Genomic DNA, 27,447 nt, shown 5'->3' with positions numbered 1-27,447 from the left:
TTCCACTTACATGAAATTCTAGAACATATAAAACTAATCTATAATGAGAATAAACAGATGCCTGGTTGCCTGGGGTGGGAAGTGGATGAGGGAGATTAACTGCAAAGAGGCATTTGGGAATATTTTGGGGAGATGGAAATATTTTGTATCTTGATTGGGGTGGTCCTTACACAGGTGCATACATACATCAGTGCATTCAAATGTATGATTTCATTGTATGTAGGTTACATATCAATAAACTGATTAATAAAAGTGAAGGTATGAACTTTAAATAAAATTATTTTTTTCACATATCTAAAATTATGAAGTAAAAATACATATTATTTTACAGATATGAGGGACTACATTAGTAAAGAAAATTAAAAAGGATGGGACAGGAAGTTCTGAGGCAGAAGTTTATGTCAATATCAAGGATTTTCTCTAAGTATCATACATCTTCCCTTTATCAATTTCAATTTTAATTTTTCATTATGGCCCACATTCATTAAGTCTTGAGCCAAAGATTACTTCTATGGATGTATGTAGATAGGTAGGCATACTTACATCGCTGACTTTCAGGTTTTTATGCATGAGTTATCCCCATCAGCCAACTCTAAGAGCCACTGTTCATCTGTAAGCAATCCTGCCTGCAAAGCTTGGAATCCAGGGCATTGTCTTGATCTTCTGGTCCTTAGAGGTTGCACTACCACTACTCTTAGATTTTTTTTTTTTTTTTTTTTTGGCTGTGTTGGGTGTTCGTTGTTGTGCGCGGGCTTTCTCTAGTTGCGGTGAAAGGGGGCTACTCTTCGTTGTGGTGCATGGGCTTCTCATTGCGGTGGCTTCTCTTGTTGCAGAGCAGGGGCTCTAGGCGCATGGGCTTCAGTAGTCGCAGCACGTGGGCTCAGTAGCTGTGGCACACGGGCTTAGTTGCTCCGCGGCATGTGGGATCTTCCCAGACCAGGGCTCGAACCCGTGTCCCCTGCATTGGCAGGCGGATTCTCAAGCACTGCACCACCAGGGAAGCCCCTACTCTTAGATTTTATTTGCCCTTGAATACACTTCCAAAACAATGTAGCTCATCCAGTGCATATATTCAGTGCCTCTCAGAGCAGTCTCAAGGGTTTGCCAAAAAATAAATCAAGTTGTCTTTTCAAAGACTCATATTCTAGACACTCCGGTATCTTTGGACCCAAGGCATTCAAAGATTTGAAGACCATCCAACCCAGAGAGAAAGCAGCAGGAAAATTCAATCTGAGCACCCATTCCCCTCATATGAACTTTTACTTCTTTGTTCATCCTCAGGAACTATTATGGGAGATCAGATGATCTCCCTAAACCAGATCAATAGTTCCCAAGCTCCTGGTGAGAAATCAAGCTCGCAGTGAAAATAAAAGGACTGTCAAAGTGGAGAAGAGAACGGGAAGTATGTACTGGGCAGTGTGTTCAACCACTCTACTGTACTTATATTCAATTAAGAGTGTGTGCCCTAGACTTGGATTTGATTTCTTCATTCTTAGCTGTGTCAGCCTGGGCAAGTCCTTCCTAATAGTCAAAGTCCCATAGGGCTTTTGTGAAATTTAAATGAAATAATATAAAGCATTAAAACGGTACCTAGCCACCAGAATCTAACACTACATTGTAAATCAACTATACTTCAATTAACAAACAAACAAGACAAACCAAAATAATCCAGTGCCTAGCACGTGATAAGCACTCACTAAAAGTCAGCTGTTTTGCTCTGGGTCCTCTAGGGAAAGGAGATCCAGACATGTGACTTTTCATACATATTCAGGATAAATGTATTTCTAGCATTCTGAATATAACTTCTGAAGATCTCAGAAAACTATATGGCAACATGGAGGCAAAGTATATGAACCGTCAGGTAATATGCTATACATTCCAGAGTTAAAGATAGAATTAGGAAGCCTACTTATACCAGAGATATTATTTTTACCTCGACCAAAATCTTTGCCTAATGGCCGCAAATTCCTAAAACACAGTAATGCAGCCAAATGCAGACAAATTCCTAAAACACAGTAGTTCTTGGAGGTTGAAACCCAGACCATTGGCATCACCTGGGAACCTATTAGAAATCCAATTTTTCAGTCTCTCCTTCTCCTGACTAATCAGAAACTCTTGGGGATGGGGCCGAGCAAGTTTAACAAGCCCTCCAGGTGGTTTTGATGAATGCTAAGTGTGAGAATCAATATCCTAGAATAAAAAGAACACCTAGTCCTTCAACTATCCATAGCATGGGCCTAAAGATAACTGAGTCAACAGTGCCCATTTGGGGAATTAGATTTATAAATTAGGCAGTAACTGATATAATCTGAAGGGACTGAAGTAAATGGAAGCGGTAATTAGCAATTCTATAAATTTATATACAATTAGTAAAGAGGTGAGAGACAGCACACAAAAAAGGTGAGGGAGGGCAACAATGAGTAGACAGAGAGAAATATACAATACAAATGATCAGTGCCAAAGGGCCACTGGTGAAATGAGTCATCAAACAAACAAAGTGGCCCATCAAAGTATTTTTGCACCTAAAGTGAGAAGAGGCAAAAAGAAAAGAAAAGAAAAAAAAAAGAGTCTATTTTTTGAGATATAAAACCAGAGGACTTTTCAAAACACTGTATAACTTTTACTAAGTTTATACCAATATTAAAGGCTCCTTTGATTAAACAGGCAAAATAGAGAAGGAAATAAATACAGCTTATAGTTCATTTCTGAATATCTGGCTGGAAACAATTTTTCCTTAGATATCTACAGACTGATAGAGAGGGAAGTGCAAGAAGGAGAAACTAATTCAGAGGTTGAAAACAAAAGATCTTACCGAGCATGGTGTGACAAAGGAACCGTACATGTCTTATTGCCTAAAAAATAGAGTGTTCTCCCTTCCAAGTTTCCAAAAGTTCTTATCTCATTCAGTATAAAAATAAAACACCTCTTGTACAAGGGTAACCAAAGAAAGTTCAAGTTATTCATAAAAAGCTTTTACAAATCATTAAGAAAAAAAATGGATAAGCCTTCTAATGGTAAAATAGGCAAAGAACATAAGGTAATTTATAAAATGTGACACCAATACATATAATTGGTAAGCATAATACTTAAAAAAAAACAACCTTATTAGTAATCAAAGTATGAAAATCAAAACGAGATGCCATTTTTTGCCCATCTTTGGCAAAGTTACAAAAAAGTCAAACTATTCATGATTAGTGAGGATGCTAGATAACAGATATGATATTCTGCAGTTTAAACAGCTATAACTTTTTTGGGAGGGCAATTTGGCATTATCTATCAAAAGGCTTAAAAATCTGCACACCCTCTTTGACCTAGTAATTCCACCCAAAAATCTGCCTTACGAACTGATAAAATAGATATGTAAAGATTGCCTGAGATGGCATCATTTATAAAAGTGAAAAATCAGTAACTTTCTAAAATGCCTAATGATTAAGGAATAAAAATATTATGATATGCCCATACATGTTAATATAATGCAGCCATTAAAATTCACACTGTGAGTGAACATGGAAATATATTCAGGATATATTTATTGCTAAGTGAACAAGGTAGATTACAAAACAGTATATACAGTTTTATTCTATTTCTGTTAAAAAGCAAAAAACTTCACATGTATCTATCTGTCCATCCTTCTATCCAGCCAGGATAGAAGATAGAAAGATCAAGGAATCTTTCATTTTCCTTATTGCTAATATTGATTTTCCTAATATTTCTTTAAATGAACATCTATTTTGTAATACAAAGAAAGACTTTTATAGTAAAAAAACCTTAAAAAGCATACATTTCTGAGTTAAATAACTCTACTTCCAAAATCCCAACTGAAGTGACCAAACTGAATACACAGAGTATATCCCCCACTCCCCATGATGCCTCCTTTGTCTACTGTGTTCACAGCAAGGGCCGCGGAATCTAGAATAGCTCCTGACGCATAGCAGTCAATAGCTATTAAATGGGAAAATGCCATCCATCTGCCGTAAACCATAAAGAATTACTGCCAGATGGATAGAGGATAGCTGGAAACAGGTCATTAAGAGCCAATTCACAGCTTCCCTTCCTAAGAAAGCAACTTAGAAGAAAAAAATTTTCATTTTGCTTGATGTTAGTATGTAGACGTGGAATTGATTTTTGTATACTGACTTTATATCCAGCAACTTTGCTAAACTCACTTATTAATCTGAATAATTTATCCTTATTTTCTACGTATGAATCACATTATTTGCAATTAAAGATAGCTTTATTTTTTTCCCTTTCCAATCGTCTTTTTAGTACTTTATCTTATCTTACTGTACTGGTTAGAACCTTCAACATAAGCTGAATGAAACTGGTAATTAATCACCCTTATCTCTATTTCTTGACATGCTTGGTGGTAATACAGTTGCTCACTTTGTGATGAGTCCTCTTGTTTTACATATTTCCATACATATATTTCATAATTAAAAAGGTTAAAAAAGAAAAAGAAAGCAGCAAGAGAAGAAACCATGAAGAGCCTGGCAAAATTCTCCAGTTTGGAAGGGTCAATTAGTTTCCTATTGCTGCTGTAACAAAATACCGCAAATTTAATGACTTAAAACAAAACAATTTATTATTCTACAGTCTGAGAGATCAGAAGTCCTAAACTCAAGATGTTGGCAGGGCTGTGTTCTTTCTGGAGGCTCCATGGGAAAATCTGTTTCCTTGCCTTTTCTAGTGTCTAGAGGCCACCTGGCATTCCTTGGCTCATGGTCCCTTCCTCCATCTTCAAGGCCAGCAGCATACTATTTCCAAATCTCTCTCTCTCTCTGTGACTTCTGGTTCCATCACCACATTTCCCTCTTCTGACCCTGACACTCCTGCCTCCTTGCAAGGACCTTCGTGATTACGTTAAACCACGTGGATAATCTGGGGTCATCTTCCCATCTCAATATCCTTAACTTAAACACATCTGCAAAGGCCCTTTTGCCTTGTAACGTAACTTATTTAACAGATTTTGGGGAATAAGATATGGACCATCTTTAGGGGAGGGCATTATTCTGCCTACCACAAAATATGAGGGTATGGGGGCAGATGCAGAACACCGTTTGGAAGACTTCACTGCTACAAATCAGTACCAATCACAATCAGCAGTTCAGAGAGGCCCAAGTAAATGTAAGTGGGAAGTGGCCAGAGGGTGGAAGTTCTTCTTGACATGGTAGGCCACAGCTCCAGGAAGGAGGTCAGAAATTGCTATATCATTTATGTGAAACAGAAACTGGACATGGGATACTCATTCTGGTATAGGTGCTCCATTATATACAGGAAAGAAAATGTAGAAAATAAATTCATATGTTGAGAATGCACACCACCTGGCCTCCTCCCCAGCCGCTTCAGGGTGGTGACTTGGTAATACAAACTTATATATCAAACAGTTTTAGACTTGAGAAGGGGATTCTAAATGATATTTGTAGGTAAAGAAGGAATCCAGTGAGAATCTACCTAACCTGTTGTGGAGAAAATATCAGAACTGAGTAAACCTTTCTTTGTTCAAAGAAATATAAAAGGCCAGAAACAGATTGTAGAAATACAAGTGGGGGCCTATGAAAAGAGTCTGCAAGATAAAAAAGGGAACAGAGCATGCAAAGAGACAGAGAAATAGAGAATACTTGGGGGGAAAATGTTAGCTGAAGGAGACAGTACCTGCTTTACTCTTACAATTGGATTTTTAAAATCATAGATTCTGTGAAGTATGCTAAAATATAAATGATAAAACAAAACAGATAAAGGAGACCTTGGTAAAAGGCAGGCAAAAATATAAACATTACAGGATAAGATAGGGAAATAACGTAAGGCAACGAATAATCCAACAGCAGACTTAAGAACTGAATTAGAAGCAGTAAAGAGTAGAATTAGCACTATAAAAATCTGAATCAATTAAAGACAGGAAAAACTTGAGAAACCTTCCGACATTGCAGAGGCAGAGCAAAAAGGGATTAAAACGATGACAGAAAAATATGTACAGGACAAAGAACAGAGATCTAATATACATGTTAGGAGAAAAGAAATTACTGAAGAAAAGAACAAACACAACATTAGTAATCAAAGACATGGGAGATGAAAACTTTCCTGATCTAAAGATAGAACTGCATCTGCTTATTTAAAGAGCTCATTATGTGCCATGAAAAATTAAAGTACAGAATTCAACATCTAAACAAATCCTCATACAATTTGAAATTCAAGATTTAAAGAGTTGTAAGTTACCCGTGCTGTATGAAAAAAAAAAAAAGTTTACCTACAAAGGAAGAAAAACCAGACTGTTCTCCAATTTTTCCTAACCATTAATGCAATGGAATAATAGCTATTGTTTTAAAGGGGAAAGAAGTTGACCTAAGCTAAGTTGCCATTCATGTGCAAGGGCAAAATAAGAACATTTTCAAAACACAAGTGTTCAAAAAGTAGTCATGAAGAATGTCCTCGATATACTGTTTAACGAAAAGAACAAAGTAAGGAAGAGAACATATATCGCACTATCATTTTGATCATATATGTATATATGTTTATAAATATGTTTCAATGGGCATAGAAGTGGTCTAAAAAGATAAATATCAAATTGTTAATAGTGGTTATCCCTAGAGGGTGACTTCGACTATATATTTTTTTGAATTGTTTGACCCTTTTGCTTGAGTATGTATATTACTACTGTATTTCACAAAAATCACCTTCATTTTTAAAAAGCCTCCATGTTATCTTTGCTGAAAAAAATTCTACAATGTTGTATCCGAATAACAGATGAATCAAAGTAAAGAACATAAGAATGGGAAAGCCATAGAATAAAAAGACAAAAACGGTGAAAACTGAACACTGAAAACACTTACTATAAAATTAATTCTAAATAACTATTGTAAATTTAGAAACAAAATGCAACTGTGTGAAAAAGAAAATACATATTGTAAACAGTCCTAATTTTCACATCTTAAATATGGGATAGTCAATTGTTTTTTTTTCCCCCTTTCACTCTTGATGTTGATACTTTGAGAATAGAAGATTATGTATGTTTTTCAAAAAATTAGTCACTGGTAGCACTTAAACTTAATATTTTCCAGACCACCAAAAAACAAAGGCCACATTTCCCCCCAAACTATATATGTATGTATGTATATATGTATGTGTGTGTGTGTCTAAAAACAAGGGTGTTTAAAAAACATAAAACAAGAACAAAGCATATACTGTATGGTCCCAATTTTATGAAAGGGAAAGAATAAGTACACACATATAAGCATGGGGGCGGGGGAAAGACTGAAAGGACATATATGAAACCTTAACACCAGTTAATTTTAGGTGGTAGTTTGTACGTGATTTTTATTTTCCTGTGCTTTTCTATATTTTCTATTTAAAATATTTGGGGGTAATTATGTGCACAACAAACATGCCCAAAATATCACTTAACAAACAGAGAAGCCACTAGTTTCAAAAGTTGGACAATTTAGGTCCAGTGGTTAAGAATCCTCCTTCCAATGCAGGGGACATGGGTTCGAGCCCTGGTCTGGGAAGATCCCACATGCCGCGGAGCAACTAAGCCCACGCACCACAACTACTGAGCCTGCGCTCTAGAGCCCATGAGCCACAACTACTGAAGCCCGTGCGCCTAGAGCCCATGCTCCACAACAAGAGAAGCCACCGCAATGAGTAGCCCACACACCTCAACGAAGAGTAGCCCCCGCTAGCTGCAACTAGAGAAAGACCGCACGCAGCAACGAAGACCTAATGCAGCCAAAAATAAAATTAAAAAAAAAAAAAAGTTGGACAATTTAAACCTCATCTTTAACCTCAATTACATATTTTATTAATGACAAAGCTTCCTGGGATCCTACATCCAGACAGAAAGCAAAGATTACTGTAAGAATGAATGGGATGTGATCGTGAGACTTATAACATCACCGTATAATATGACCTATAATTTATTCCCTAAACAAGCCAAAGGGTGGCCCCAGCATTAGCTTGTTGGAAAGTTCTTCACTTAGTTCTTGATCAGATAATATGGGAAGGAAAACAAAGAAGATCACACAGATTAATCTTCCTGGGGATGCTAGAATGAGGATTGCTTACATCTATTTATGACATCAATGTTTTGCTTCTCATTAAATGGCTAGACCATTAGAGCCTAAGGAAAGACACAGCCTGTCACTAAATAAATCCTTGTTCAGTACCACCTATAGCTATACAATCACATGCATTTTGAAGATGACAATTAAGCTTTTTTGATATTGACTAACATATAACATGAACTTAACGTCTTTCTCCTAAAACAGTTTTCTTTTTATCACTTCTCCTATCTGCCTATAGGGCTACTGGGGTTTCAATGAGGAAATACATGTAAAGAGCTTAGCACAGTGCCTGGAACATGATTATTGACTACAAAATCTTAAATTTATTATTATTATGGTTTGATTACTTTTTTTTTTTTAATAAAGTCCTTCAATCAGTTATTTATTTATTTATTTATTTATGGCTGTGTTGGGTCTTCGTTTCTGTGTGAGGGCTTTCTCTAGTTGCGGCAAGCGGGGGCCACTCTTCATCGTGGTGCGCGGGCCCTACACTATCGCGGCCTCTCTTGTTGTGGAGCACAGGCTCCAGACGCGCAGGCTCGGCAATTGTGGCTCACGGGCCCAGTTGCTCCGCGGCATGTGGGATCTTCTCAGACCAGCGCTCGAACCCGTGTCCCCTGCATTAGCAGGCAGACTCTCAACCACTGAGCCACCAGGGAAGCCCAGTTTGATTACTTTTTCAATCACTTATGCTTACTCAGTATAATGCGGCAGAAAGGACATGGAGTTTTATTTATCTATTCCTTTAAAACTTGTTCTTATGAAAAATTTCATATATATACAAAAGTAGAATACTATAATAAACTCCATGTACCCATTATTCAGATTTAATAATGATCAATATTTGGCCTTTTTTTCCCCATCTACACTCCTGTCCACCTTCCTCCCCACATTATTTTAAAGCAAAGCCTAGATGTCAAACCATTCATAAGAACATGATGTTCTGAAGTCATACAGACAAGGATTCTAATCCTGTACCTCATCACTTAGCTACATAACCTTGGATAAGCTACTTAACCTCTGAATTTAGGTGCCGAGCAGCCACTCAACGAACCTAAGATCAATCTCTCCTAGTTGGCTCTAATTTTCAACATCTGTGATGTTTCTCTCTAAATGTAACCAGCTCCACTCTATTGCTTTTACCCTAATCTGTACTCTTTATCTTACTTTTGGATAATCCCAACAGCAACCTGTTTTCTCACCTCTTACTCATCCCATACCTGGGTTTTCTACTATGGTTTGTTTCTTTCAGGCAGAATATTAATGCTGTAAGATGTTCAGTAAATCAGAAAGATCAAGGGTGAAGCAAATTTGGGAAAGATAGCAAAGGGTATCCCCCTCGCAATGAACACCACATTAAAACTCCAAGAAGTCTTTCAGTAATGGATTCTGTCTAATATTGTGTTACCCTAACTTACATGATTGTGAAACACTTTTTTTTCACCTAACTATTAAGAACCTATAAAACTAGAGTTTCATGGAACATGCTTGGGAAATACAGTGATAGGTTAATGCCAAATCAGTGCTCCTTGAGCAATGCCTTCATTGGGAAACTACCAACTCTACAAAATTTCAAGAGTTCAAGAGTTCCTCCTATAGGTTCAAATTAACTTAGGTTGCTTCTCACATCTTTGTATATGCCGTAAGTTGTCTCCCAAACTAGGAGGGTGTTTGCCTTGTATGTCTGGATTTCTCTTGTGTGTGCAGGTGTGTAATATAGGTCGCTCAGTGAATGCCTGTTGAGTGTGCACCCAGGCTGGACAAAACATGTGACTAATCTCCACCAGCAGTGAAACTGCTCATGTTGCTGCTACAAAGTCCTTGAGATACTTTACATTTCTTAGTAGTGAACACTAGAAGCTGGAGAAGATGTCTATCTTCTTCGGATATCTAAGAGGTCAAGAGCTCCTAAAAAGTCCCTCTGGACACATCCATACTAATCTTCCAGGTCAACCATGGAGATGTTTCCTATGTTTCCATCATTCTTCACTCCTCTCTTGAGCCTCAGTTGTCTCTTTTATAAAATGAAGGTACAAATACCTACTTGGCAGGCATATTGTGAGGACTTAATGAAATAATAGACAGAATCACCTCGTCCTGGGACTGATACATGCTAGATATTCAAGAGATGTTATTTTTCTCTGCCATGGAGAATAAAGCAGAGAAAAAGGAAAAGGAAGGCATGTAACATCTTATATAGGGTAGCCAGGGAAGACCTCTCCAACAAGGTGGCATTGAGAAGGCAGTGAGAGTGCCACACAGCTATCTGGGGACGGGGTGTTCCAGGTTAAGAGGAAAGCAAGTACAAAGACCCTGAGGCACAAGTGTGTGGCTTGTCTGAGGAACAGCAAGGACGACTATGTGACTAGGGCATACTGGGCACAAGGAAAGCAGCAGGAGCTGGATCAGAGCATGAACAAAGTAGTGACATGATCTTATTGATGTTTTAAAAAGATCATTCCAGTGGCTGTGTTGAAAACAGACTGGAGAGTAGGAGGAGGGAGGAATAAGAGAAACCAGTCAGAAGGCATTTTGTTGAATCGAACTAGGGTGTAGTGGTAAGAAAGAGTTGCATTTGCGTTTATTTTGAGGGTAAGGAAGACGTGGATTGCTGACGGATTAGTTATGGAGGTGTGAGAAGAAGAGAGGAGCCAAGAATAACCCCAAGAATTTTGACATGAGCACCCCCAAAGTCAAAGCTGCCATTTACCGAGATGGGAAGACTGAAGAAAGACCAGGTTTGGGGGAGAGAAATTCAGGAGTTTTGATCTGGAGATGTTGTGTTGGGCACACCTATTTCACAGTCCTTGAAGTGGAGACCCACCTTAGTCTCAATGAGCTGTGACTGCCCTGGGCAGCCTGTGATTCACGACCACAGGCTGAGGGCATGGACCACTGGCTCTGTGTTCTTCTTGCCAGGTCATATATTGTATTTACCATATACTGTATCATACACATGTATCATATGCTAACACTAAAGCTGGGAGAGCTCATGAGAAAACAGGGCTTAGCAAGTCTAAAGCTGGACAGGACTCCTTCCTTGTTCTGCACTGAAAGACAGCTGACCCAATCGCCAACTCTCAAAAGCACCCTCCAGAGTCAAGACTACCCTGTGATCACAGAAAAACAGTACGTACTAGGATTCCCCTGGCCCAAGCCATGGCTACCCAGTTTCTCTTCCAACTCTTCTAACTGAACATCTTCCACAAAGTCTGAACTTTGTTAGCTGTCCTCTGCCTCTCACACTACAACTCCCCATTATTATTCCCTTCTGAGACTAGAAGAGCAGGATTTTATTCCAACTTCTCATTGGAAAAGCATAAAATGAGTACTCCTCTTGAGAGACAAAGGTTCTCACATTCCCAGTATTAACCATTAAATGTACCCAAAGAGAATGAGTTTTTGATATGTCAATGTCTAGAACCCTTATGTACATATAGAAATGTAACCATAGGGAATATATGAAACAAATTCTACTATAAGGAATCACCTGTTTATAGTAGTTCAAAAATTCAGGACAGTCCCTTGGTTCAATAAAGCAAAGACTGGTTAAAGAAATCTTGGCATAGAAAAGAATACTAAATGATCATCAAAAATGATTCCGAATAAGAATACATTAAAAGATACCACATGAAAAAAGCAAATTATAAATAACATGTATAATATGACCCCCAGTTTTTTTGTTAAAAAAAAGTGTGTGTTTATACCATAAGTTAAATATGATCGTATGTAATTAGCAAAAATAACAGTTATGTTACCAGTTGGTAGAGGGATTGTGGATACGTTTTTCTTCTTTTTACTTGTCTACAAGGAACATATATTCTTTTTTCACTAAGAATGAGTTAAAAATTTTTTATATTCAACATAAAATCTCTCATATTTGTAGCTTATGCTTGGAATTTAGTTTTTACTATCTGACATTAAAAAAACCCAAAAAACCAAAAACAACTACCTACACCTCTATACATACTTCATCTAGGTCAAAAGACTTCCTTCTGAGAAGCCACTTGTGGACTCGCCCCGAAAGGCTCTCCCCTCGGGGATGTGATACTAACGACTCCGCAGAGGGGTCAGTCACTGAGTTCCCCTGCTCAGCGCAGGAGACCCTGCTCCCAGGGTCTGCGGGCACGACTTCCCCAGCCTAGCAACCGCTACATAGGAATGTGAAGCAGAATGGACTGCTCTACTCTCCACACCTGGCCACAGACACAACTGTTAAGCAGAGACTACGAGTTCCACAGTCCCCACCAGGGCAACAGGCAATGGGCTTTGTTTTCTATAAACAGACAGATAAGGAAAAAGTTCAGGTTAAAACACAGTCCTCGGAGGAAGAAAAATAGAAACCAGGCAGCGGGGAATGCTTCATACTCCTAAAAGCTTTTTTTGTAAGTTAACACATGGTGTCTGCTTCTCTCTAGTCACCTATTTATCACTCTCCTCCTTAGAGAAGGGAAAAAGCCCTGGCTGTTTTCCTAGTGCAGAGTTTTGTGGCTGGGGGGAAGGATGAAAGGGGGGAGGAAGGAGGGTGCTTTAAGCATGATGCAAACCATTTGGAGCTGAGTGAGAGCACTGCCAACACAAGCTGCACTATTTAAACAAGTGAGGAAATGATCGTATATACAACATGCCAGTGAGCGCACACACACACCAAAGGAAGTCGAGAGGGCTTTTTTTTCAGGACGCAGAGCTGGATGTCAGCGGCTAAAAGGTCGATATTTTCCCTTAACACCCTTCTCAATGACTTAATCATGTTCCGTTTGCACAGAAAACTTCCCAAGAATAAAAAGGTCTGGAGAATTAAGAGGAGGGGTGAATGGGGAGGGATGTTTGGCCTGGGGCTGACCTTATCCGAGGTTTTCTCCACGTAGCAGGGGTCCTGAGGGGCAGCCAGCAAGGGTACAAAGCCCGAGAGAAGCCGATCCTCTTCCAGGATAAGGAGGGTGAGGTCATCGTCCGGGTCCTTGTACAGTGGCACCTCAGACTGATTCACTGCAGTCAGTATGTTACAGAAATCAGCCAGCATCGACCATACATCCACAGCAACCCTGTGAGAAAGAAGGTAAGAAAAGAAGAGCAGCTCTAAAGAGGAACCAGTTAAAGTATTCTAAGCACTTGTGGGCAGGGAGGTACTCGTGGCACTTGCTGTCTATGGCTGGCATCTGCCAGGAAATCTAACCCAAAAAGCTAGGATACAAAATTGCGCCCGTGGCAGTAATCTGGTGGGTGTGTGTCCATCTATGCAAAGTTGAAATTGATTAGGGGGAGTTTTTAATCCTAACCAGAAAGGAAAAAGAACTTAAGAGCATCAGTTGCCTAATGCAGGTCCTGTCACCTTTCCAGACAGTGTGCCTGAGACACTTATTCAAACACTCAAGACAACCAGTGCCTGAGGCAGCTCCCAGAATTCCCCTTCTCCTGTCCAGCCAAGTATATGCCACACAGACAGCAACACAGTGCCAATCTCCCCTCCTCCCACGCAGCCAGAGGGGCCAGGCACACCAGGCAAAGAGTCATGTGGTTATTACCTCCCACCCCAGTTCCCTACAATGCTTTAGAAATCTCTTCCTACATGTAAGTAGGAAAACAATCAAACACACCCACCAAAAACCACATTCCTGGCCTGCCAAGATCTTCTCAGGAGGGTAAACCTTCCCATGCATTTCAGCCGACAAACCAGTATCAGTGCTGTCTTGGCCATGCCTCTCCCTCTCCTCTCCCTCACCTGTGGAAGGTTAGATATAGGGTGACCAACTGTTCTGGTTTGCCTGGGATTTGTCCCAGTTTTAGCACCCAAAGTCCCATGTCACCAGAAACCCCTCAGTCCTGGGCAAACTGGGATGGCTGCTCATTCCTAATTGCACATCACCAAGTCCTAGTTGAACCTAAGAAATCTTGAAAATGCAAAGTCTAGCTCTCCCCATTTCAAACTCCAGGGCAGAATTAGAAAAAGAAGGTTCATTTCTCTGTCACCATCATTTGTCAAAAATCTACTGTGGTTCATATCCCTGCTTTGATGGGTGCTAATGATCCTTAAGAGCTTTCTTTTTTGTCTGCACAGGACGCAGCTCAAATAGCCAAACTGTAGTCAGATCCAGGGCTTGCCAAATCCATAGGCCCTGGGCTGTACAAGACTTGGCTTTCTTTTCCAGAAGACTACCTTAACCAGGGACTCTGGAACAGGCAGTGCCCTATGGATGCTAAGTTGTACTCTAAAAGGAGTGAGCTGCACAGAAGAACAAAGAAAAGCTTTACAATTAGGCTCAAGAGGTGGAGCGGCAAGAGGCAAGAAGCAAAGAGAGCTGTAAGAGCGAGCTACATCCTGGAATCTTCCCAGAGGAGTTACTGCGCATGAGCCAAATCTGCTAGGGAGGGGCCTCAGACCTAAGCAATGTGTTTCTCCTGGACACTGGGAGCCTTTGGGAGATGGCAGAGAAGAGGGCATTCAAGGGACACGGCACTGAAGGTGATGCTGGGGGAGAAAGTGGAATAGAGGTGTGGGGACTCCTTGACTGGCTCCAGGTGGAAGGAGGCTGCACTGGTTTATTTACTGTAATCACTGCACTAGGAAAAGGCAATGAAATGAAACATCTTGTTTTCAAGAGTGTCCTGGGAACCAGGCGGAACACAGCTCCATTAATCATACAACGGCACATAATCAACACACCATGTACTGCACAAGTAACTCGCCTCACAGGCTTTGCCCAGGAAAAAGAACATGTTTGGGAAGAATCACCGGAGGGACGAGAGTTTTCTAAAGCCTCTCTCTGCACAGACACCGACAACCAGGCTCATTCACAAAGCTCCATCTTTTGGCTCGGCTGAGTTTGGCTGTCAGAAATGTTTAAATATGGAAAAAAATAAACAGTTGCAACACGTTTTAGTGCAGAGATCTGCCTGAGCCCCTTTGTGATGTAATGGGAAACGCAGCATTCAGGCTACCAGCTGTAGAATAAACAGAACTTCGAGGGTTAAAAGGAACTGAACTTTCCACGACCCCATCTGCAGAGAAGAAAATAATAAGAGGAATGATGCACTGCCCCACAGCTCTGATAGTTTATCCTCCGGTCCCGGCTGCAGAGACAAGCACCGGATGTGATAGGGCTGCTCAGGGCCGCCTCCGAGGTTAGCGCTGCCCATGGGAGACGCACAGGGAGGCTCTTCCAGCTCCCCGCTTCCTCCCCCAGTGCCCTGCTGGCCACTTGAGCCCACTGCCTGAGTCTGATCCCACAGCGCTGGTGAGCTCTGGCCAACAGGCACTGCTCGGCTGCAGAGCAGCAATTTGGAAAATAAACAGGAAAGACGACAGTGAGAAGGAAGAAGGTGAAAAGTCTCCCAGCTGAATTCTTGGCTTGAGGGCCTTGGTTGGTGCTGTGCAGGTCAAGGCTGCTTCAGGACGTAGATGGGGGTGGGGGGGTGAGGGCAGCAGCATCTCCAGCCAGGGAGAGGCAGCAGAAAATTACCCACGGCTGCCACAATGGGAGGCCCCACATCCCTCTCTCATCCTCCCACCCCTACCATCTTGGATCCAAGACGAAGGAATATGTGGTACCATGTGGTTCTCATTACCATGCTCCCTGTCCCCTAAGGCTCAGATAAACCAAAACTGACTCCTCCCAGCGGCTGCTGGCCACTACTAGGGACCCCTGCCCACGTCTGCCTTTTGCCCATTACCACCCACCTTGTGCCAAAACCTTAAGACTCACTGCAAAAATGAAGTGGATGAGTGTTCCTACCCTAGTATTGATTTGTAAGATAGCAGCTGATGCCAAAAGACATAGGAAGTATCCTGAGTTCCCAACTCAGAAATGTAAAGTGGCCCAAGGGCCAAGCTAGACTGAGCAGAGCCAAGGGAATACACAAAATGCTCCGATGAAGGGTCATTTCTGCCCTGATCCCGTCAGTCTGGTGTGTGATTCTGAGTGGCCACTTTCTTCTGGTATTGCAGTGGGACGGCCCCTGATCACTTCACATATCATCAGTTCTCTCCTCTCTCACTGAGCACCACGACCATGAACACAACTGACTGGGCGCCCATGGACCATACGGTGACCCCCACAGAGGGTGGGGCAGAGGGGAGTGTCAGGAAACTAATACTAAAAGGAAGAGGTACTTTGAAAAACTAGGTGAGATGTCTGAACTCAGAAGTTAAGATATTTGCAGAAGTATGAGGTGATTCCTGGAACCTGGGCAACATTACCTCAGCTTACCCCGATCAGGCCTCTGGGCTGAGAGGTCAGTTCCATGGGTGAACACAGGGTTTCCTGTCTGAGCAGAAGGGGAAAAGTTAGCCTTTTCCTGCTCTAGTCCTTATCCCAGCTGGGAGTGCCTTCCAACCTTCACCCCAATCCAGTCCTTGGATTCTAAGGATTCTAGGTTGGCCTGGGCCAAGGAGCCCAAAGTCAAATTCTGGTGGCCGAGAGGAACTTTAAACAGCTCCCAATCTCCTAGAAATGCCTGGGAAATGACTCCCCAAAAGAGTTTTCAGACATTCTCAAGCCACCTTTGGTTCTAAATGGACCCTCTAGAGTGCTATAGGCTTGGGCAAGTCCCTCTGGCTTGCTGTGGTCCCAACTCATACTTTGGGAAAGCTCCCAGAGTCCAAAAAAATCCCACCAAACAGACACAAGGCAGCCAGAGAACATGAAACTGCATCCAATGAGTCTGTTCATGGCTCTCAGAATGGTGGCAAGGGAGCCTCTCAAGCAGCTGTGATGTGACTAGTGAGCAGGGATCAGCAGTGGTAGGGTGACCCGGTGGCCCAACCCCACAGAACACACCACACACCAGGAAAGCAGCCCTCTGGCTGGAGTCTGAACACCAGATCCTAGCTTGGGACAGACCAGCAGTGGCTAGTTATAGGTATGCACTCAGGACCAAGGCTCACCCACTTCCCCACAGACATGCACTCACTTACTCCACCAGGAAAGGAAAAAAATAAGAGTTAATTTACTTTTTATTGCCTCAGAATTCCAAGGTTTAATGTAGCTGTCAGTTTGAGTGCAGTGCAGCTGCCGGCCGATACAATGCAGCCCAGGCCAGCCCAGGTGACTAGGGAAACACATTTCACAGAAATGAACCAATACACACACTGTTGGCTGGCTGTTTGAGGGGATATTGACTTGGGGAATCAGATTAAACCTTCAGGCTGGGGTTAGCTCTGCAAACAGCATTAGAAAAGCAGCTTCAGTCCAAGGAACTGAGAAGCCCTGATCTCAGGTGGACCAGTGGGTTTCTGTGTTTCTACCATTTTGGAGTTTTCTCATACGATCTGTTACTCAACTACGTCATGCTCGGAAAGATTAAGGTGTGAGATATGCGAGGCAAGTTATACCACAACAACCTATCTCTTTCCTAGAACTCAGAAAGAAAGGCAGATCTGCCAGCTTTATAGGGAAGAGGTCAAGAATGAACTTTTCTGCAAACTCCATCCGAGGACGGGACTGAAGGAGGAAGACAGTTTGGAGAATGGAGTACTAAGGCCCGACCAGGGCTCAGGCCATCCTTCTGGCAAGTCTAAGGAGGACTGAGCCCTCACACACCCCTTCATATTTTTACTGGGGGAACAGGCTGACTGGTGATTAATATCAAGTACAATGACCCCATGTTACAAGCCTGCAGGGGCCTGTGGAGGTGGCCATTTCCTGTGTAATACCAGCTTGTTTAAACACTAACATTCAAACTCCACAGCTGCAGAACAAACCCGGAAAGAGTTGAGTGAGAAGAAGCCCTGCATTGTGTTTTGGAGCTACGGAAGATCAGAGAAGTCCTACAGATGGGAAACGAGTTGGGTCTTTTGGTTCCTGGGGTGAGATGCTCTGGAAATACAGCTAAGATGGCATAGAAACTAGGCACAAAGAAACTGAAAAAGAGAAAGTCCATGGACTATAAACACAAAAGGGGAAAGGCAAAAGGCCACAGCAAGAGAAATGCTCTTAAAATATGTAATATCTTCTTTTTAAAACCTGTTTGCCTATGGACCATCATATTATAGCCCACAACTCTTCACACGGGGTTCAATGGCCAACGTTAAGACCACTGTAGCCCTGGAGGACTTCCCACCCAACTGGACAAAACTGCAGGAAGTGAGCAGATAATAACAGAAATGGACCTGAATCCAACAAGTCTGGTAGAGTCAAAAGAATAGTACCTGGGTTTGAAATAGCTTAGTAAGCTCCTTGGAAAGCCAGGATGTCATGCCAACTCTGTTCTCAGTAGGCTGAGGATCTGGTTCTGGTATCAGGGCTAGGCAGCTCAACAGAATGGGGTAGAGACTGGGGGAAGGTAGGAGGAGAACTATGCAGCTCCCTCTGAGATTTAGGAACTACAGTGTATTTTCCAGATGCCACCATGATATAAACCGGAGACAAAGTTATCAGGGATCACTATTCTAGGAGTTAAGACATGGGCAGCAAGATACCATCCTCCAAGAATAATAGCTGTTTATTAGGTGACCACTAAAAAATACAAGACTCAGTTAAAGAAGATCCTTTCTGCCTTCCTAATTTATACAAACAAGTCAACTTGGGCCCTTGGAAGAGTGCCCAACTTAAATTAATTCTGCCCAATAGGGCAAAATCAATCTGCAGCTCAGTCACCCTGCACTACTCAAAGAACACAAACTTCATGTTCTAAGCAGTGCAGCTGGAGCCCTATGGCCAACAACAGGTCACGGTAACCTCATTCCAGGATTTCTCAAGTACCTCTAACTGTGCCTCCCTCAACCTCTCTCTAGGTCAGTGCCTATTTGACTTCAGTTCTCCCAAGCTACACTCAGATGTATAGCCTCTGTCGCATCACTGTGGTGTGTTAAACCCATCAGCACTGTGTGTTTGGGAAAGAGCAGCCCCCAGGGGACCTTAACATCGCCACGGCATGAGTGGAGCCCTCGGCGGCCTCCCTGGTGCGGATTCTCACGGTTCCTGCCTCTCTAAATTTTTAGCTGTAACCACTCCAACACGTCTTCTTAGTTTAGCACACACTGGACCCAAATAACCTCAGCCCAGAGCTGGAAAGTACTCTCCCTGGGGTCAGCGGCTGTACCCTGCTGGGGTCAGACTGGAGCCTTGGGCCAACACCCCTTCCTCTCACAAGAAGTCCTGTGGGAGGAGTGGGGAGGGGACAGCGGCTCCTGCCGTGGGAGAGATCACGTGTGCCCCACACTCAGCACTTGGAGGAAGAGGAACCCCCTGGTGCCAGGCTACAGTGCTGACGCCCCAACCCGGAGCCAGGGAGACTGGGTGGGGAGCCAGGGTAGCAAAGGGGCTTCCCACAGTCACCACCACTTCCTTCAGGGAAGTGCTGATGGACTATTACTTAGTGACCTCCCAAAATGCCCTTCTGGGAAGACGTATTAAGCGTCCTTGAAGGGGTGCCGATTAGACTTGGGATTAGTTCTTATTTCAGAACTGCCCTATGAGGGTGAGTGAATGAGCTGCTTTTTAACTCAAGAATTTCTATCTCGTCTACAGGGTCAACACATGTAGGCTCCCTGCGGAAATGAGCTTACTGCATACTCCCTGCATATCCCCATGTCTCCCTGTGTGACGGCACCTCAGAGGGCTCCCTACAAGCCCTTTCCAGCGTGCTCTGTAGACTATACAAGACAAGCCATGGAAAAGCAGCAAGTCCAGGAATTTCTGGAGGTTTTTTTTGTTTTTTTTTTTTAACAGTGCTCCAATCCAACAGTGTGATAAATGCATCCGAGCTACAATTAGGAAGATATATAGCATCAGAATGCGAAGGTCTGGGCAGCCTGGTGAAACGCGGGCTCTCCAGAGCCCCAGCTATGTTTCCCATTATGTAACCCTGGTCATGGGCAGACAGCCAGACTCCAAATGAAAAAGAGACTCTGGCTTGGCACTGGTTCTATTTTCCTATCCTCATTCGGGGTCAGCGCAGTGTCATACAGCTGCAGAGAAAGCTCTGGGGATTAAACCTGGGAAAGCCTCCAAGACCAGGACCTGGGTTCAAGTACCAGCTGAAAGCAATAAACCAACTGCCACAGCTGGGCTAGGTTTGGATGTTCTCAAAGTCCCCTGACTCTTTCACTTACTGAGAACTAGAGATCAAGATGAGGGAAGATTTGGCTTCAGCAGAGACTATGAAATGAGGTAGGTTGTCCCACTGCCCCAGCCTTGCCAAAGGTCCTGGGGTGCAAGGGGGCTACGCTTAGGCTCATGGAAGCCTGTTGCTCTGCTCCTCTCCACCACCTGACATTCACAACTTGCCTCATGCTCACTTGGTAAAGTGGGGAGTAGCTGCCCCTCCCCTCTAACAAGAGGCCTGGCACAGAAACTGTGCTCCCCACTCCACCCCCACCCCCACAAGTAGACGGCCCCTCCAAACACTGTGGTCTGTTCTAACCAGACCAAAGCACTCTACACTGCCTTTTACAGTGGCTCAAGGCAACTTTCCACACCCTGCTACAATCCTCTGTACCAAAATCTCCTGGGATATAAAGCCATCCTATTACAACTCTTAACAGATACAAATGGGAAGTCAACATACTTACGTGCTGACTCCAGCACACACACCTACTAAGTGCCACTGTTGTGGGAAGGCACAAACAGACCTGAAATCCTGCCCTTGTCACTCTGCAGTGTCAGTGAAGTTCTGTCATCATCATTCTAAGTGCTCCATATGTGCCTAAGTGGCTACTGCTTAGGAAAAGTAAACTTGACCAGAAAGAAGAGGAATATGGGCAAAGGGGAGAGAACCCTCAGTAGGAGTAGTAGGAGACTACTGATGCGCTTCAGAATTCCCCTGAAAAAGTGGAGGTGCTTCGAAATGACTAACTGTGCAAGGAAAGATGGTAACACAATGAAAGACAGAAAGGGAATGAAGGGAGCAAGATTAAACAAGGGTCCAAATGTGTCAAGGAGACAATTTGGGAGTAGGGAATTTCTGGAGGAGAAGCAAACTACAATGTAGGCTATCTGGTCACCTTTTCATAGGATCAGTGAGGAATCTGTCTTTGCAGAGAACAAATGCAGGGGAAGACCAATGAAAACATGCAAAGGAGAGGCGTTAAGTGGAAGCCATTTTCTTCCTACTCTCTTGAGAGCGTTCCTAAACCCTCCAAAATGAAGAGCAGCACAAGGACCTTACGAGTGTCAGAGGGATTACTGTTCTGACATCTACAGAACTCTCTGGAGTAAGTTATTCCCTACAGCCTTGAAAGAAAAGTCTCCACAGTATGGAAGATCAGTGGGTATAAGATGTCATTTTGAAACCTACAGAAGAACCACCATACCTTGCCAATCTCTCAACCATAGTATTCACTCGGTGAACGTTAGGCAGTTACATGAGAAACTAGAAAGAAGGGAGGTAAATTCTTATTCCACTTTCCACTGCTTGGATCTGAAGGCTATGAGGTGGGATGACCCTCGGTGGTGGTCAGACCAGGTTTGCTCTGTCCAACAGTGGCACCAGCCCTCAAACCACCATGCCTTGTGGTCAGGCCCCAGGATGGCAGAGCCCCTCCTTTATGCTTAAATTTGCATTCCAGAGACAACCAGCCGCTGATCCTGATTGCAAAGGGAGGCAGTGCAGAAGGGGACTCTATTCTCTACCACACTGACTTTGCTAGCCTAAACTGGACTCATCAAAAAGTAAGTTACAGCTACAGGAACTTGTTTACTAAGCAATCAGATTCAATATATTATTTGGTCAGATTTGCTATCCTTGTGCAGAAAAGTCTGAAAAGACTAAGCAAATTTGATTCGAGTGTCCCAACCCCCTCTGCCTTTCTGTAGTCTTGGAGGTGAAGCCCAGCTGGGGATGGATGTAACTTGGACCACGTGCCCAGCTGCAGATTGAGCCCTTGACCAAAGATGGGCAGCAGCTCGCATGAGCCGGCAACGGGCCATTTGCTCCAGCATCCACAGAGAAAACAGATTCAGCACCTTAAGCAAATGAAGCCCAGCACTTCCTGTGTGAGGTTTCCATTTCCTCAGCCAAACAAAAGCCAAAGGGAGCAGGAGAGGGAGGAGGGATAAAGGGAGACAGGTCGCAGAAGAGAGTTAGCAGGCCTGATGGCCAGGATATGGGTAAACAGGGGCTGGGTGGACCATATCTAAGGTTGTGAGGTGGGGTGACCCAGGGAAGGCCCAAGCTCCAGGGGCAGATGGTCTGCCTCCCCACCCCCCGAGAGGAAGGGAGGAACACTCCGTGACCCCTGCACATGCTCAGAAGCAGTGGCTTCAGATACTTGGAGAGCAGAGCCCTTCCTTGTCAGTTTCTTTCCAAAACTGCAAATTGCCTAGTCGGCATCTTAGATTAACGGCCTGAAAACTTTGAGGCTGTACATGTTAACTCTTCAGCGAACACTGCTGGGAAACAGCTGCCCCCTAGCCAGCAGATCGGTCTGTTCCTTTGTGTGTCCACAGCTCCCCAGCTCAGGCTCAACCCTGGCTCACGAGGCCTCAGCCTGGAGTGCATTTTGAAACCTAGAAGGGTTCACAGGAAAGATGCAAAGATTTGTTTGATGCTGTGAGCATCACTCACATGGTTACAGAGCTAGAGCTGGGGGGGGCCTGGGGAGGGCAGGCTTAATGGTCCAGGGGTGTTTCCTGGGGTGAGGAGCAAGGAAGAAATGGGACGAAGGAAATGTAGGAAAGAGTCAGACTATATAGTCCACACAGAAAGGTCTAACTGCTGGCCAGAAATCTCTGCTGCAGTCTTCCCTCTGTGGGTCACCCACGAGTCTGGGAGACTCACATGGCTGGTCCCCAGCCCAGAGAAGCACCCCTCCCCACTCCCTAGAAATGCCACTGGCACCACCCTAGGTATCCATCCTCCATCCTCCAGGATTTTCCCCCTCCCAGGGAAGAGCACTGGAGAAGAATGATGAGATGCTGGGTATGGATGCTTGTTCCCAAACACACATATATACACCCAACACAGAGCCTGAAGGAACTCTGAGTGCACTACACCTGCCAGAGACCACAGTACAGCGGATGGGGGAGGGAGGAATGGAGGGAGGGGAGAAAGGGAGAAGGAAAAGTTAAACAGAGAGAAAGAGAGACAGAAACACCAAGGGAGAGACAGATAGGAAGAGAGAAAGAGTAAGGGAGAGGGAGGGAGAGAGATGGACAGTCAACAGAGTTGACCAGAAATAGGCACCTACGTGCACACACATTAGGACACTCTTACGCAAACACAAACACACACACAGTGACCCTAACATACAGAAGAACAAGACACATAGGAACATGGATATAGATGAGGAGCTGGCAAACTTTTTCTGTAATGGGATAGAGAGTAAATAGTTCTGGCTCTGCAGACCATACGGTCTCTGTCACAACTACTCAACTCCACTGCTGCAGTGTGAAAGCAGCCACAGACAAAGTGTAAACAAACAAGCATGGCTGTGTTCCAATACAACTTTATGGACACTGAAATGGGACTTTCGTATACTTTTCACAAGTCATGAAGTCTTACTCTTTTTATTTTATTTTTTCAACCATTTAAAAATGTAAACCATTCTGAGCTCATGGGCCATAGCTTGCTGACCCCTGAAACAGATACACAAACAGCAGAGAGAGACAAACAGAGTCAGGCAAAGAGGCAGGCAGGCACAAGCCAAGACAAGCTGAGACAGGCAGGGAGACACAGGCAAGGCAGGTGGATACAGGCAGACCCTGTATCCACATATACAGAAATCCCTTGCCCCCCAACAGAGAGACCTAGACTGACACACAGAGACATACTCACAGACAAATATGGACATGGACACGGGCAGTCCTGGGCACAGACACTCAGGAACATATACAAACACTCCCACAGGACACAGCCACACGCAGAGAGACATGGACAGGACCAAAGCAAACATGGACTGACACGGACCAAGAATCAGACACAGACATATATATGAACACACAGACACGGAGACAGACACACAGTGAAACAGATTCCTCATGGGGACACAGGGACCCTGTAAAGAGATCCACACACAAGGACAGACAGAGATGCAGACACAGATATGGACACAGCACATGGACACACATACATAGACAGACATGGAAAGGCACACCAAAAGAGCCTTCGATAGACAAATCCCCGGGGACACACACACACACACACTCTCAAGACACACACAACCAGACACACAGACAACCAGACCCAAACAGACACACCCAGATCTACAACTCACACGTCGCTACAAACACAAGAAATAGCCCTACCTGGTTGCACAGCAACGTGAATGTACCATGCCACTGACTGTATGCTTAAAAATGGTCAAGATGGCAAACTTTGCCACGTATATATTTTACCACACGTCATATGGACACCCAAAGAGATCTACATAGAAACACCCAGCAGACACACATACTCCCCAGACCAACACACCCCACATCAACACACAGAGACAGGGAGAGGGGGTGGGATGTGCTGCGGGGACAGGGAAGAAGTGAGTGGGAGAGAGGGGTGCATGCTCTCACCATTCCCCACATACTACAACGTCGTGAGAGAAAGGCAAGGAGACAGAGTGCGCAGGACAGCACGAGAAGCAGCAAGAGCCTGAGAGATGCACAGAGATAAACTAAAAGGGAGAGAAAGAAACAAAGTCTCTCACACACACTGACTGACACCCACCCAGACTCAGCAGGTAGCTGCCGAGACGGTGAGTATGAACAGTATGCAGTAAAAATTAGCAAGATGAAGGGGAAGGAACAAAACAGAGCAAGCTATGGTGTGAGAGAAAGAGAGACTGAGAGGAGGAGGAACAGGTGGAGAACAGGCCAAAACAACCTAATACGTCAGAGGATGAGGAAGGTGTTCAGGGAAGGGGAAAACCCAAGTTCAAATGAAGAGGGAAGACAGAAACAAGCAGGCTGCAGGACGGGGGCTGTGGGAACACCAGTGGGCAAGGCTGACTCACTGTGAGGGCAGATCCAGGGATGTGGGTGGAGGATTCCAGGTGTCTGGGTAGCCGAGCATCCAGTCTGACCAGACTTTCACACTGGGGAGCAGTTCCTTCAGGTCCGGGACGAAGGAAGACACCTTGATGTCATCTTGATCCTCCTCCTCCTCAGGAGAGGACAGCTGAGCTGCAGAGGCAAAGGGTGAGAACTGGGCCTAGGTCTGCTGTGGCCCCCGAGTGAGGCCCGGGGCACTGGGACGGCAGCACGCTCTCAGGGAAGGGAGACCAAGGCCACAGGAGAGCTGGGCCCAGAAGTGAAGGGCAAGTGCCAGCACCTGAGAGGATTCTGAAAAGCAGGACAAAGAGAGAACCAGGGCACTGGGTCCGCCCTGCAGACAGCTGTCTCTGCTCCACCTGTGGCCTGGCTGTAGCTGCCACCCTGGCCTCCAGCCCCTGCCCCCACCCACTTTCAGCCTTCCCCCAGCACAGTGCTGAGATGGCACCAGGGTTCACGCCCAAATCGTACAACCTGAATTTGATAGAGAGGACGTATCAGAGAAACCCAAATTTTAGGGCGTTCTACAAAGTAAATCTCCTGTACACTTCAAAGACGTTAAGACCATGAAGGACAAAGGAAGACTGAAAAACCATTCCAGATTGCAGGAGACTAAAGAGACATGACATCTAAATGCAAAGTGTGATCTTGGAATGGATCCTAGACCAGAAAGAAACTTTTTTCTTAAAATTCTTCTTGGGACAACTGGTACAAACTCAATAAGGCCTGTAGATTCAATAATAGTACTGTATCAATGCTGGCTTCCTGATTGTGATAAGAGTACTGTCAAATAAGAGAATGTCCTCATGACTAGGAAATACACAGTCAAGTATTTGGGGGGAAAAAGCTACCATGTCCGCAACTTACAATCAAATGGTTCATAAAAAAAAAAAAATAACAGGGACTTCCCTGGTGGCGCAGTGGTTAAGATGCTGTCTGCCAACGCAGGGGACACGGGTTCAAGCCCTCGTCCGGGAAGATCCCACATGCCGCGGAGCAACTTAGCCCGTGTGCCACAAATACTGAGCTGGCCCTCCAGAGCCCGTGAGCCACAACTACTGAGCCTGCGTGCTGCAACTACTAAAGCCCACACGCCTAGAGCCCGTGCTCCGCAACAAGAAGCCTGCGCACCACAACAAAGAGTAGCCCCTGCTCGCCGCAACTAGAGAAAGCCCACGCACAGCAACAAAGATCCAACACAGCCAAAAATAAAATAAAATAAATAAAATTTTAAAATAAATAACAATAAGCATTAGGTATAGGTGTGTGTGTGGAAAGAGAGAGAACTTAAAACAAATATGGTAAAATGTTATCAATTAGGGAATCTGGGTGAAGGGTATGTAAGAGACCTGTTAGTATTATTCTTGCAACTTTTCTGTAAATTTGAAATTGTTTCCAAATAGTTACCCTTACCGTCCCTCCAAAAAACAGGCAGTCCCAGAGGCTAGAGGCATTCACAAAAGCTGATGCGGGGTTCAAGACGGCGGAGTAGAAGGATGTGCGCTCACTCCCTCTTGCGAGAGCACCGGAATCACAACCAACTGCTGAACAATCATCAACAGGAAGACACTAGAACTCACCAAAAAACATACCCCACATCCAAAGACAAAGGAGAAGCCGCAATGAGATGGTAGGAGGGGCGCAATCACAATAAAATCAAATCCCATAACTGCTGGGTGGGTGACTCACAAACTGGAGAACACTTATACCACAGAAGTCCACCCACTGGAGTGAAGGTTCTGAGCCCCAAGTCAGGCTTCCCAACCTGGGGGTCCGGCAACGGGAGGAGGAATTCCTAGAGAATGAGACTTTGAAGGCTAGTGGTATTTGACTGCAGGACTTCTACAGGACTGGGGGAAACAGAGACTCCACTCTTGGAGGGCACACACAAAGTAGTGTGTGCATCAGGACCCAGGGGAAGGAGCAGTGACCCCACAGGAGACTGAACCAGACCAACCTGCCTGTGTTGGAGGATCTCCTGCAGAGGTGGGGGGTGGCTCACTGTGGGGACAAGGACACTGGTAGCAGAAGTTCTTCTGGGAAGTACTCCTTGGCTGAGCCCTCCCAGAGTCCACCATTAGCCCCACCAAAGAGCGGGTAGGCTCCAGTGTTGGGTCGCCTCAGGCAAAACGACCAACAGGGAGGGAACCCGGCCCCACCCATCAGCAGACAAGCAGATTAAAGTTTTACTGAGCTCTGCCCACCAGAGCTGAGACCCAGCTCTACCCACCACCAGTCACTCCCATCAGGAAGCCTGCACAAGCCTCTCAGATAGCCTCATCCACCAGAGGGCAGAGAGCAGAAGCAAGAAGAACTACAATTCTGCAGCCTGTGGAAGGAAAACCACATTCACAGAAAGACAGACAAAATGGAAAGGCAGAGGACTATGTACCAGATGAAGGAACAAGATAGAACCCCAGAAAAACAGCTAAATGAAGTGGAGATAGGCAACCTTCCAGAAAAAGAATTCA

At 44.3% G+C, this 27,447-nt stretch overlaps 1 protein-coding gene across 5 annotated transcripts in view; it reads right to left on the bottom strand.

Annotated features, from left to right (window-relative positions):
- Positions 1 to 27,447, bottom strand: part of SMG6 (SMG6 nonsense mediated mRNA decay factor) — a 242,674-nt gene that overhangs the window by 106,291 nt on the left and 108,936 nt on the right. For all 5 annotated transcript variants that reach the window (XR_009006232.1, XM_057535375.1, XM_057535379.1 and 2 more), the window contains exons 12-13: positions 24,940 to 25,108; positions 12,901 to 13,102 (exon numbers count right to left, since the gene is read on the bottom strand). Coding sequence is in view for 4 of the 5 variants with exons in the window: in XM_057535375.1 (XP_057391358.1) it covers positions 12,901 to 13,102; positions 24,940 to 25,108 (371 nt within the window). In the remaining variant the exon portion in view is untranslated. The remainder of the gene's footprint in view (positions 1 to 12,900; positions 13,103 to 24,939; positions 25,109 to 27,447) is intronic.

The sequence above is a fragment of the Balaenoptera acutorostrata genome, chromosome 20 (genome assembly GCF_949987535.1).
Source record: "Balaenoptera acutorostrata chromosome 20, mBalAcu1.1, whole genome shotgun sequence".
Classification (NCBI taxonomy): Eukaryota; Metazoa; Chordata; class Mammalia; order Artiodactyla; family Balaenopteridae; genus Balaenoptera; species Balaenoptera acutorostrata.
The sequence above is the reverse complement of the archived record's forward strand: the minus strand, read 5'-3'. Positions and strand labels throughout refer to the sequence as shown.